Here is a 13,661-nt window from a genome sequence, read left to right as displayed (position 1 = left end):
CCCTAGCAGTCGCGCGCCGCTAGGGCCGCTCTAGCCGCCGGGAAGTGGCGCGGTGCGAGTCGGGAAGGCGGCGGGCGGGTGCGGCCCTCGGCGGCGGAGGGCGCCATGGTCGGTGGCGAGGCGGCTGCCGCGGTGGCGGAGCTGGTTTCGGGGGTGCGGCAGGCGGCTGACTTCGCGGAGCAGTTCCGCTCCTACTCGGAGAGCGAGAAGCAATGGAAGGCTCGCATGGAATTCATCCTGCGCCACTTGCCCGACTACCGCGACCCGCCAGATGGCGGTGGCCGCCTGGACCAGCTGCTGTCCCTCTCCATGGTGTGGGCCAACCACCTCTTCCTGGGTTGCAGGTGCGGACCCCTGCGGGCTGGCTGACCCTGTCCCCTGCCTTCAGACTTGCAGCCCTCCCCTTGGGCTGAGCACCCCCTGCCAGTGCTGACCCCGCCCCCAACCTCCTGGCGCTCTAACCTGTGGCTGTTGACCACGTTAGTCCGCCCTTTTGGAAAGGTATTTAACCTCTGAGCCTCAGTTTTCTCATTTGGAAAGTCAGTTGTGATGACTGCAATGTTAAAGACTAAAAAAAAGCACCTAGCACAGGCTGCTATCTAGCAAGAGCTCAACCTTTGGTGAGCTCTAAAATGCCATTGTTATGTGTATTATTACTATTAATTTAAACTATCATCTTTGCCAAGTACATTTTTAAGTGCCTTGAGTCCTTCCACCCACGTGGCGAACGTACAGAGACAGAAACTGAGGTCTCCAATTTACATATGAAGTAGCTGAGAGAGGGCCGGATGGTTTTTGACAGGATTAGTAGATTTTACCAATTATGGCAGGATGTAATTGTGGCCTTTGGCTTTTTCTCCCCACTCTCCCCTCTGTTGGACCCTTAGCAAGAGCCAGCCATTGCCTCTCTGCCTTTACAGATATAAAAATAACAGATGCCTTCAAGAGACTGCTTTTGAAGTGCCTATACCCTCTCATTGAAGAAGGTGTCAAATCTTGAAGCTCCACATCCTTTTATTTTAGCGTCCTGAAATTGTTAGGATAATAAGAGGACTTGGCTTAGTCCTGCTTTCTGTGCACCTTATGGATGTCTGACTCTGGTCACATGGCCCCTCCAACCCCTAGCCACTTGGTTTTGCTTTCAGATGTTGGGGCTTATTAGAACAGGATTCGAAGAAGCAGTGCCAAAGGCTTTTTCTCTATTTTCTAGATGCTCCTGGGAAATCCTGGGTAATGGGTTCCAAGATTAGATAAATGTCAGAAAATTGGACAAATGAACAAATAATGATTACATTAGACCAGAATTCCATGTGTTTAAAAAATAAAATTTGGTCCTCATACTGTATCCATGCATATGTACTGCCAGATGTATAGTGCGTTTATTTTCGTAAATCCTTTTTTGGTTTGGAAGTCTTGAAACGACTGCTCTATTGGCATTCCTAGAGCCACTTCTGAGTCCACAAGCCGGAAGAACTGTTTCCAAATTTACTGTTGAACATGTGTCCCTTTCCTGTAGTATCACATCAGAGCTCTAAGAGTCGAGTTCACAGTCCAACTACTTGCAATTTCTTACTAGTCCACAGTGACAAGTAATTCCTCCAGGGTTTTTATCTTACTATTTTTTATTGTGCAGTTACAACAAAGACCTTTTAGACAAAGTGATGGAAATGGCTGATGGGATTGAAGTGGAAGACCTGCCACAGTTTACTACCAGAAGTGAATTAATGAAAAAGGTAAACAGGATTTCTCAGTGCATTTGAAATGGTATAGAGTTAATGGACCCTGCCTTTATGATGATATATGTTAGAGTATATTGTTTTCTGAATGTTCTTGTTTACTCCTCAAGGATTTAAGCCCTTTCATTAAAAAATTTTAAAAATTTGTTACTGAAGTATAATTGACTTACAATATCCTATTTGTTTCAGGTGTACATCATAATGTTTTTTTTACATTATAAAATAATCTCCATGAGAAGTCTAGCTACCATCTATCACCACACAAAGCTTTTATAGTATTAATGACTGTATTCTCTATGCTGTACATCACATCCTCATGACTTATTCATTTTGTAAGTGGAAGTTTGTACTTCTTAATCCCTTTCACTTCAGTACCCACCTGCCATCTGGTAACCATCAGTTTGTTTCCTATGTCTGCGAATCTTTTTGTTTTATTTGTTCATTTTTTTTTAAGATTCCACATATAAGTAAAATCATTTGTCAGCATTTGTCTTCATCTGTCTGGCTTATTTCACTTGGTAGAATACCTTCTAGGTTCACCTATGTTGTTGCAAATTTCAAGATCTTTTTTTATGGCTGAGTAGTATTCCATTTCTCACACATACATACATACATACATACATACATACATATATAGCATGTAATCTTTATCCCTTCATTTATCCGTGGACACTTATGTGCCTTTTCACTTTTATTTCTCTGTAATTGGTATAAACCTTTTCACAGCTAGATAACTAAATTACACATTTTTGGTGGAGTAATACATAAACTCAACCTCTAAACTTTTTTATTTTTTAAAACATTTTATCTTTAGGTAATCTCTACACCCAGCATGGGGCTGGAACTCACAACTCTGAGATCAGGGGTCACATGCACCACTGACTGAGCCAGCCAGGCACTCCTCCAAACTTCCTTTATGAACATTGTTTTGAGCTTTTTGCTTACTTTTTAAGAAAATGTTGGCTAGAGTGGTACTTTTTTACACTTACTGAAAAAATCTTTTTGGTAACATTTTTACCCCAATGGGTGAGAGTCTAACCAGACTTGTTTGGCCCTTCTGACTTGCTGATGGGAATGTAGATGGAATAATGCTCACATATAGGTGTTCCCTGTTCTGTAGGGCTTAGTCTGATTTGAAGTTGTACACTTTATATGGTGAGCTGTTGCCTGTGGAGCCTTGTATCTGGGTCCTGGTGCTGGGGCCCTGGAGAGTGGCAGAAAGCAGCTCAGATGATGGGGCTGGGCATCCCGGTTGCTTTTCAAAATCCCCCCCAAACATGCTTTTTCTCATTTCCCTTGGCCTTTTTAGGCAGTAGAATTAATTGCTCCCTCTCCCAAAGTTTGTTTCCTTGGCACTTAGGCCTGTTTTAGAGGATTGTAAACTTCTCAAGGGGAGAGATGGTGCCTAAAGTTTTAGTCCTTCTGTCTCCAAAACCTAGTATAGGCTTACCCTAGAGCAGCTCAGAAAAAGCTTACAAAATTGACCAAACCGATAGAGTGAAAGACTCATGCCCCCTGTTTTAGTTCTATCCTCAGAAACATAGGTAAGTCCTTGCCTTGCCCCAGTTGGGTCTTATTTTGGGAGGCAGAGCATATAAAGAGGTTCCCTTCTATCTAGGTATCAAGGAACTAATCAAAACTTCAGCTTCCCAGAAAGTACTTCAGCCTCAAACATCATACCCCACTCAGATAGTTTTGCTAAAAAAATATATATATATATATATATATTCTTTTTTAATCTGAAGTTGGAAGTCAGGAATTGGAAGTTTTTGACTTTTTGGATCGTCTGCTGTAATACTTTAAAAAAAATCTCTAGTCAGTGCTTCAATGTCCCATAGTGGTAAGGTTCCTGGAGCTCAGTCATGGAGCAGCTAGATAGTTGCTGGCTGCCTGAGTGCACCCCATGGGGAGGCGTAGGCAGGAGGAGTAGGATGAGCTTTTACTTCCTAACTGCTTGTGGCAGATTCTTTCCTTGCTTTTTGCTTCCAAGAGGTATTGTGCCCTCCCTAAAGACTTTTCACATCAGTTTTCTGTTACACTTCTCTGTCTTGTATGTAACCATAGTCTTTCCAGTCATGCTGGACTATGAAAGATCAGAACCATTCATGGAGGAGCACCTGGGTGGCTGAGTCAGTTAAGCATCTGACTTCGGCTTGGGTCATGATCTCATGGTTCATGGGTTTGAGCCCCACCCATATCAGGCTCTGCGCTAACAGTGTGGAGCTTGCTTGGGATTCTCTCTCCCTCTCTCTGCCCCTCCCCAACTTGCACTTTTTCTCTCTCAAAATAATAAATAAACTTTAAAAAGACCAAAAAACAAAACAAAACAAAAAACAAAAAAGGACCCTTCGTGGTGTTTGGGCTGCAGATCAGGAGAGACTAAGGAGGTTTTGTAATTGATTGGTATGACCATAGATTGGTGTGCAGAAATTTGTGTGTGTGTGTGTGTTGTGCCAGGGTGTCTCTCGAAGCTGTTAATATTGTAAAGGCGTCCTGAACCTCAAAAATGTAGGGATCCTCTGCCCTGTGATATTCATTTTTGACACTGTTATTTCATAGTGTCAACATCCAGAGAAGAGTCTTCAGGCATGAACCCAGTATCCCTGAAAGCAGCTCTGCCCACAGACTAATTATTTTCATGTTGTCACCTGGAAGAGGCCTGTGGGGAGCCTATACTTCTAGAGTGTTTTGTTTTTTTTTAAATTTTTTTTAATGTTTATTTATTTTTGAGACAGGGAGAGACAGAGCATGAACGGGGGAGGGTCAGAGAGAGAGGGAGACACAGAATCGGAAACAGGCTCCAGGCTTTGAGCTGTCAGCCCAGAGCCCGACGCGGGGCTTGAACTCACGGACCGCGAGATCGTGACCTGAGCCGAAGTCGGACGCTTAACCGACTGAGCCACCCAGGCGCCCCTAGAGTGTTTTTAAGAGTATGTGTGTCTCAGCTTCCTTCAAATAAAATGTCAGTTGGTTAGGCGTCTGACTCTTGATTTTAGCTCAGGTCATGATCTCAGAGTTCGTGAAATGGAGCCCCATGTCAGGTTCCATGCTGACGGCACAGAGTCTGCTTGAGATTCTCTCCCCCTCTCCCCTGCTCATGCTTTCTCTCAAAATAAATAAATAAACTTAAAAAAAAAAAAAGACTCTTGTAGATACTTCGATCCTAAGAAGTCTTCTGATGTGTGTGCTATGACAGACTCGTGTGGTGTTGAACGATATCCCTGAGAGGCTCCTGGAAAGTGTTGTGGAGACTTTGCCGTTCTTTTGTCTCTTGCCTGAGGTGTTTGCATGTGATAGAGGCTACCAAACATTAAACAATAATGCCAGCCCAGAGACCAAAAAAGCTTGATATTGAGCCATGTACCTGAAAATGTCTGTTGTAGTTCTGCCCAGAATAGATCTTAAGCTCTGAAATTAGAATTTAGGTGGGTTTTGAAGCTGGCTAGCAAAAAGAAATGAATCAACTGGAATTGTTGGTATCTTGAGACTGGACAGTGAAGATAATTTAGGACATAATGTCTTTAAGATTTAAAAATATTTTGTAGTTATTCTGCACTTTTGAGGCAAATACATCTCTGTAGTCTATCCAACTCTTAACTATTTTGGTCCCAGAGAAGAAATGAGCATTGGTATATCAAATAGATGGAGGGTATGATTTTTCTTTTGACTCAAATACAAATATATTGAGCAAACAATCTGTTATTTAACAGCCATCCCTGGCCACTTACTAGCAGCCTTTGTGGTTGGCCAGCTTTATCCATTAGTGAGCAATACTTAACACAGAGCAGCAGCTCACTCAGGAAAGGTGTTATTACTCTGACTGTCAGAGTTAATATTTCCAGACCATGGTCTTAAGGAGAAAGAGGAGTGATTAACTAGGAAGCTGTCATTATTGGCTCATAGAATTTGTCAACTGAATTTCTTGGCCCATTTTTCCTGAGAACATTTTTATCCAAGAAGGAACATGGCAGTATAGAAAGTGACTATATATGAAATGTGAAAGAGAAAGTAGGAAAACAAGAGTGCTTGCATTTCAAGAAGTTCTTTCTGTGCATTGTGTCTAGTCTTGGCAAGCTCTAAGGTAATGGAACAGCCACTCCCTTGGTGAAAGGAGATGTGATTTTTTTTTTTAAACTTTTTTTTTTTTAATGTTTATTTATTTTTGACAGAGAGAGAGACAGAGCATGAGCAGGGGAGGGGCAGAGAGAGAGGAAGACACAGAATCCGAAGCAGGCTCCAGGCTCTGAGCTGCCAGCACAGAGCCCGATGCGGGGCTCGAACTCACAGACCGCGAGATCATGACCTGAGCCGAAGTCGGACGCTCAACCGACTGAGCCACCCAGGTGCCCCAAGGAGATGTGATTTTAAGGCAGCAGTTAATTGTGAGCGTTAAAACAAATGCAGGGGCACATGAGTGGCTCAGTTGGTGAAGTGTCTAACTCTTGATTTCAGCTCAGGTCATGATCTCCTAGCTCGTGAGTTTGAGTCCCATGTCGGGCTCTGTGTGGACAGTGCAGAGCCCTCTTGGGATTCTCTGTCTTGCTCTCTCTGCCCCTCCTGCACTCTCATTTGCACCTCTCCCTCTCTCAAAAATAAACATTAAAAAAAAAAAATCTTTAAAAAAATAATGTAAAACAAGTGCAGCTTGTCAGATTAGTGGAGTTACATTTCCCCCTTTATCCACCAGAAATAGAAAAAGCAAGATAAGCTTTATCTGACCCCACAGGCCAGTGTGTCGCCTGGTTGGTGCCCAGAATGAGAGAATCATGTGCTAACACCTTATGTCAAAGACCGTATTTGCAGCAGCCAAAGCTGTGGCAAGCTTGTGCTGCTGTAGTCTTGGTCTGTCCTTCTGGAAATTTGAAAGATATCTTAGGGGGTTTTCTTTTCCTTCAGACTAAAGATGGTTTCTTTAGGTGATGTTGTATTCTTCTAACAGGAGGAAGACTTGTTATATTTTGCTTTTCCCAAGGAATTTTGCTTTTTCATTGCTCAGAAAGACTGAAGTGACAGGCTTAGCTAGGAAATAGGTCATACCTTGAAAACTCTGATTACTGAAAAGACTCTCAGATTGATTCACTCACATTGCTGAATGTTAAGGAAATCCGAATACAAGGTGACAGCCAAAATGATTTCTTCACACCCAGCTTAAAAGTTGTCTAAAGCCAAGTTTAAATTTATCAAAGGTGCTAGAGAGCACCCAGAAAGAATATATTTGCTTCATTTTGCCACTATTTGAAGACATGCATTTACAGTTTTTAATAGTGTGAAATCCAGAAATACATAAATAACCTTCACATCTCCTAACTATCCTGAGTCAATGTGAAATCTTGTGAATTACTACCTGGATTCATCTGATTTTAATTTAGAACAGTGTTTGTGTGATTCTGCTTTTAGAACCCTTCACTGCAGAGCATGCCTTGAAAAAAGTTATATTTCAAGTATTTCTCATCACTTTTAATTGTGACATTTATAGATCACGAGTGACAAGAGAAAAAATTAGGCTCTAGGTTCCAAATGGATGGTTATGTTCATTGTTTTGTTGAGTTTTCTATATGTAGTAAAATAATTCCTGAGTGTGCTTTCCACGTAGGTAGTACATAAATAGTGTATCACTGCTGTATTTTAATTTATGGATTTGATTGGCTGGACTACATAGTTCAATAACCTTTTCTTTTTTTTCCCCCAGCATCAAAGCTAAGGCAGAAGATTCATCACATTTTCAACATCAGCTTAGGAAGGAGACTGGGATGAATGTGACATTGACCACAGCAGCTCTCTTAAGATTCCTGGTATTTCAACCTGTAGGAAATCAAGAGGCAGTTGGAATGATAGATAGTCTTGTCTAGATTGGAGTTTTAAAAGGTCTCATTCTTCCAGTAGCTATCATTCTAAAAGTGTGCATGGATATTTGTGGATTTATAAATTATGCCTTTTTTTATTCTTACTTTTTGAATGTCAAACTTTTTGTTAAAAAATCCCTATTTTTTTTTATGTTGATGTAATAATTGTAGGTAATGAATTTTACAATTTGGATTTTTCAACAATGTATCTTCAAGTCTGATTCTGTTTTATGGTGTTCCCTCCCACCCCAGCCCCCCGCCCCCACTGAGGCAGACCAGCCTTTATTTCCTTATTTCTTTCTGAAGTTTATGCCATCTTTATGGCCATTGCTACACACACTTATCTTTTTTTAAGAGATGAGTGAGAATCAAATCGTAGGCCTCAAGTACCTGCCAACTCATGGGAAGAGGCAACTTCTGAAAGGGCATCTGGCCTTTAAAACTGATACCAGATGCCACAGCTTGGTCCAGGCAGCCAGTTGATTTATAGATTCTCTAGAAGGTCTCCTAGGCTGCTGAATAAAACCCACATTCTCTTTTTCTGGAGGGACCCTGAGGGTTTTGGTCTTGTATATTCGTGGATTGCCTTGCACATATCCCCTGAAGAAATACTTTAGTGGAATGTTGTTTTGCTCTGAAGTTCTCATATTAATTTCCCTCTTTTATTTAATATATCTGCTCTTTATCCCCTCCCTCTTCCATTTTATTTATGATTTTATTTATGACTTATTTTTAAGTAACCTCTACACCCAACATGGGGCTTGAACTTAGAAGCCCAAGATGAAAGGTTGCATGCTCTACCAACTGAGCCAGACTGGTGCCCTCTCTTTCATATTTAATACCCACAATTAAGTACTTACCTCCAGGCATAAATCCGACCCTTGATCTTAGCCAAAATGCCAAGAAGCAATATCCAGGCATAAATCCTGAGAGAGGGACTTCATTTGGGGTCAGCAGTATAATAGTCACAGCAGGATTCACTCATCACTGAACTTGGTATTGAGGGTAATGGTGAAAAAGACAGTGAACCCTGTCTTAGCTTAACCTACTGGTAAATTCAGGTAATTAAAAACCCAGAAATGCTGAAGAGAGCTGCCTGTGGGAGCATTTCTCTGGCAACAGAGAAGTGGGAAGGCTCTCACTGCTCAAGGCTAACCATCACATCTTGGATGGAACTCATCTCTGCGCAGCCTGTGGCTCTAATCTGTAGCGATCACTAGGGTAGACCAAGTGAGCTCAAGACCTCCGATATAACTTTGGATCAGCCATGTCTCTCCCTGGACTTACCTGGGAAATGGAGATCATAGAAATCCCTACCAGACGGATGTGGCAGAGATGATGTTGCAGGACTAAGCCACTGCTCAGTGAGCCTCAGCCCCTTCCTCAAATATGGCCTAGCCTCTTTCTTTTCTGCTTACCTGTACAAATTTGTGAGGTTTAAAAACCAAATTATAAAGTGGGAAATACCAGAGTGGGGCTGTTCACTTTAATGCGTCTTTCACAAGTTTCTCATCATGGATCCCATTTCCACTGTAAGATATAATGCCCCAGTAAAATAGCAATATCCTGTCAGGAATGTATCCATTGCATAAACCAAGCTTAATCTGTGCACAGATTCCATGCCTGCGCCCCGCTGCGCCCCCCAACATTCTTCTTCAGTTTATTTTTGAAGACTTCTGTAGTTAACCAAAAGTAAATTTTCTGATAACCATTTTCTAATAGGTTATATCATTATTTCCTCAGCTTAAGCTTTCTGTTTTTCTTCTCATCTAAAAAATGAACCAGTATTTTAGAATTTCATCCTTTATGTTTTTCTGGAATAGAAAGCACAGAAATCTAAATTTTTGCACTGGAGCAGTCCTTGTAGTGTAGGTAAAACAGCCCACTCTTAGTGTTGAAACAGGAGCTTGCTGTAAGATACTTGCCTTGGTATGTGCATTCCTGTCTAACATGGGGTAAGGATCAAATGAGATTAAGAGGAAGGACATGGTAAACTGTCCTTATCATAACTAGAGTGTATCTTTTCTGTCAAAGACTTAAGTCTCAAGACCTTGTGAGAAGCAAGTAATAACAGTATTGTGTAGGGTGCTCACTTAACCATGACACCCTTTTATGTTACCCAGAAAATTCCTTTTTCCAATATTCCTTAGAGCCTATAGCCCAGCTGATGAAATTCTCTGCTTTGGCAGAGGCAAGGATTTTCCAGGATCCATGTGGACCTGTGGCTTACCTATTCCATGGGCACTGGGAGGAATCATTATCACTGCCCATCCTCTGATCCTTTGCTATTTGTAGTAAACGGCACTGAAAATACATTGTTGCATCTGAAATGAGATTTATATTATTCTAAATGTTAGATAACTTAAGTGTTTCCTTGCTGTCCAGCTCTAAAGTCTCTGTGAGGTACCCTTTTGTCTGGAAAGAGACTGTCAGCTAGGTATCCTGTCATCTCGTCACGACTCTCATTGTTGACTAGTTCAGGGACACCTTTTGTTTCTGTAGGAGTTAAGACTAAACAAATCTTAGAGGCAAGAGTTTTAGAACTTAAATAGGTTTGTGGTCATATGAAAATTGCTTCTTTCAATGAATACTGAATGCACACTAAAAAAATCTCTGCCCTCATGGAGATATATAGATACACACACATACATTGTTTGGGGAAAATAAAGAATCTTTCTTGCCTTGCTTGTCATTAAAATAGATAAATGGCAACGAAGCGAAAGAGCCTATTTATCCATTTATTTATTTAAGTGAAAAACAAACCAGAGGAGGTTGTTTCTTTCCCCAAGTTTACTCTGCTCCTTGCAAGTTGGGACTCCCAGGCCTAGTGGTGACAGTGTGTTGGCTGCCCTTCTCGTTTTGGTTGTTTTTCTCACAATGTCAGCAGTAGGGGCAGAGTCCTTTGCACATGTGCTCATCACAGAGGGGGTGAGCCTGAAGCCTTGCCCACAGACAAGAGGACTAGCTGAGGAGGTGGAGGGAACAAGAATGTATTACCTGAACAGATTCCCTTGGGAATCAAAAAAGAAAGTAAAAATTGACACTATTAAAATCCCATTAGATGGAAGCTAGAATTCTTAATCTATCCTAAACATGGGCATGTGAACCAGAGCTTTTTTCCTTGACAGCACTGTCAGTCAAGGGTGGCTCTTTAGAAATTACCCAAGTAGTCCCAGCCCAAGTCCCATCCTTCTTTCTCAGCCTAGGAAAAGTAGGCAAATGACCCCAAAATATCCTTGATTATGGCCCTCTGGCCTATTTGCCTGGGAGAAATGCTGTGAGGGCATGTGGAGGCAGGTCTTGGTCTTCCCCTGGTTTGGTGAAAGGGCAGTTAACAATAAGGTCGACCCTGAACTGTTTGGGCCTACTGACTAAAGCCCTTGCTTTGCTGTGAATGCTAGCATCACAATCTCACTGTTGGGCTGCATTTTCCTTTCCCTTTGACATCTTCTCATATTAAGAATATTTAATTGAGGGGCGCCTGTCTAGGTGGCTCAGTCAATTGAGCATCTAGCTCTTGATTTCGGCTCAGGTCATGAGCTCATGGTTTGTGGGATGGAGTTCTGCATGGGCTCCCTGCCCACAGCACAGCACTGGGCCTGCTTGGGATTTTGTCTCTCCCTCTCCCTCAAAATAAACATTAATAAAAAAAGAATTTAATTGAACTTGTGAAGTGGTAGGGAATTCGTTCCTCCTGATTTATTTCACTCCTCAGTGTAGGGGTCTTCAAAGTGGGGGATGATTCTTGCTTTGATCTTGATTGGAGGATTCAGTGGAAAAATTTGTCTTTAAGTACCTGGCATTTTTAGTGAGTTCTCCCTGCTTCATTCCTACCCTACTCTTGCTTTGAGGACAAACTGGGAAAATATGAAATGTTTCAACTAACTTATATTTACACAAAAGAAAAATTAGCACTCACAATGACCCCACAAGGTCAGACTCCATCCCCAGGGCTGCAGAAGGGCAGAACACATCAGTCGAAGTTCTAGAGTACGACCAAAGATGTGACTTAACACACAGTAGGTACTCAGTAGCAATGCTGACAAACTCAATGGCAGCAGGCACTGAACCATGCAGCCCTGATTTAATGTCCAGCAAAGGCTATGGGTGTTCTTTCTCCATGAATGTGGCCTTTGCTCTAGCACTGGCTGCGTGGTAGGCTTGCCTGAGTCTCACCTGTAAGCTGTAGGAGATTCCTTAAAACTTGGGTGTGAATTACAGGCTCCACATGACAAACAGTTGGGCTTGGACCACCACCTACGGCCCCACTTCCCCTTGAGCCAGCTATTTTCAACTTCACAGTGACTCGTGCTTCCTTCTACCTTTGTGTTTACCAAATTATTTTTTATGATTGTGTTCTATTTTTGTAACAAAACCCAGAAACCTGCTAATCAGTGTCTCCAGAGGATCTGGAGCTTGGAACCTGGAGGTCCTCTGCTGTTCTATTGGCCTCCTGCCCAGGCTTGTGCATGTACTGCCAGAGGCTGTCTGGAAAGGAGTTCCTAGTATTTGATTTACATTCCAGTCTTTGGAACTGTACTTGTACTGTTGCTTTTATAGCCTGATCCCTCATAGTTGGTCTTGAGAGGGTGCCATGGTGACTGTGTTCTTAAGCTGCTCTGTGCAAAAGAATCGGCAGTCCATCAACTAACTGATGTGTAAGGGCTAACAAAAGCCAGAGAAACTTTCTCCCTGAAAAAATGGGCCATCAACCTCACCGTCATCAGGCCCCAGTATTGCTCTCACTGATCTTTCTGGCTTGCAAAAGATCCCTTGTACCCATCCCTGGGATTGACAGTCTTCATTCTAAAGGCAACCTGCCAGCTCTTGTTCCAGGGAGTCTCCACCTGAAACCAAAGCCTTATGTGTTGTACAGCTACAGTTCTCTAACCAAAGCCCACTAAAACCCAGCAGGGTCACTAATCCAGCTTTCCTTTGGAGGTGATATTCCAAGCCTTTGCTGAAGTTGATGACATGGGCTGGACTCTGTGGATTCTTTTCCTATTCTCTGCCCAGGATGTTATCAGGACAAGTTTCCAGTTCTTATTGGTCTCTGTACTCGCACCACCACAGTAACATAAAAATTTCCTAACTCAGTTTTGTAAAATGACTTTGTACAGAGGCCAAAGAGCTGCAAGTCTCTCTGCATTTGACATTCTCCAACTCAGGAGGGAAGCTAGTCTAATTCATTAGGTGGGCTGTGCTATTCTTGGCAAAAAGCCTTGTTTGTAAAGGGGGAAAGGAAAGGGCAACTTATACTTTGGGCTTCAGACAGGAAGCAGCATTAAGAGGTCTGCCTTAAGTGCTCTTATATGTTTGCATTTTGGCAGCCTTCAAGACACCACAGAATCCGTCCTGCATTCCAGGAAGAATGACAACTAAATGGTACAGGTTGATGGAGCCTGAGGAGATCCTTTCAGAGATAGGCTCTGGTTCCCTCTAGACAAGTACTCAACCCCGTGGCACTTTAAGGATCCCAGTCTTTCAGGTAAGAGTTTAGATAGCTAACCTCCCCCCAAAAGCCTGCAGAAGCATCATACTTGTAACCAACACCATCACCATATAAAGACCTCTCTAACTAACTAAAAGGTTATTTGCTTTTTCTCAGCACAGTACACACTCTGGAGTCTTTTCAAAAGTATCACTGACAAGTCACTGAAAAACAAAAGCATTATGTGGCCAATCTTTAGCACTCAAATCACTGGCAGTTCCTGAAAGTCATTCCATTCGGGCTTTTTACCCAAGTCTGAATCCTCCATATGCCAAAGAGGAAGCCTGAAGCCCTTCCTTCCAGGATTCTTGATTTCAACCAGCAAGGAGCACTAATGTTGAGCCTGACATGAGTCATATACTCAAAAAGGTTTGCAAAAGGCACAGCTCATTTGTCTTTTTGGCCAACTAAAAAAAGCCCTAGCCCATGCTATGACAGGAAATGTACAAACCTCAAGACACTATTAACAAAACTGTTTTAAACCAATGCAGTTGAGGGATAAGGGAGGTGGAGAAATTACTCAAAGAGGAATGGCACATGCACTTGTATCTTCTTTTTCAGAGGACAGAGAAAAAAGTAAATTCAACAGTA

General features: G+C 42.2%; 1 protein-coding gene across 2 annotated transcripts; it reads left to right on the top strand.

Moving 5' to 3' along the window:
• Positions 1 to 64: 64 nt before the first annotated feature.
• On the top strand, positions 65 to 13,161 carry CDKN2AIPNL (CDKN2A interacting protein N-terminal like). Of its 2 annotated transcripts, XR_007152968.1 has the most exons (4): positions 65 to 344; positions 1,634 to 1,733; positions 7,426 to 7,528; positions 12,910 to 13,161. XR_007152968.1 is itself a non-coding variant. In XM_047862642.1 (3 exons), the coding sequence occupies exons 1-3, from the start codon at positions 106 to 108 to the stop codon at positions 7,435 to 7,437; spliced, it is 351 nt and encodes a 116-aa protein (XP_047718598.1). In that variant the 5' UTR covers positions 65 to 105; the 3' UTR covers positions 7,438 to 10,295. The 2 variants fall into 2 exon arrangements, 1 of the variants encoding a protein (XP_047718598.1); XM_047862642.1 differs by lacking the exon at positions 12,910 to 13,161 and having other exon boundaries at positions 7,426 to 10,295.
• Positions 13,162 to 13,661: the final 500 nt, after the last annotated feature.

This window comes from Prionailurus viverrinus, chromosome A1 (assembly GCF_022837055.1).
Source record: "Prionailurus viverrinus isolate Anna chromosome A1, UM_Priviv_1.0, whole genome shotgun sequence".
In the NCBI taxonomy this organism is placed as follows: domain Eukaryota; kingdom Metazoa; phylum Chordata; class Mammalia; order Carnivora; family Felidae; genus Prionailurus; species Prionailurus viverrinus.
The sequence above is the reverse complement of the archived record's forward strand: the minus strand, read 5'-3'. Positions and strand labels throughout refer to the sequence as shown.

Excerpts from the sequence above, each read along its gene's own strand:
- CDKN2AIPNL (XM_047862642.1), top strand. The coding sequence starts at position 106 with ATGGTCGGTGGCGAGGCGGCTGCCGCGGTGGCGGAGCTGGTTTCGGGG. Across the intron at positions 345-1,633 it reads CACCTCTTCCTGGGTTGCAG|TTACAACAAAGACCTTTTAG; the intron begins GTGCGGACCCCT and ends TTTATTGTGCAG.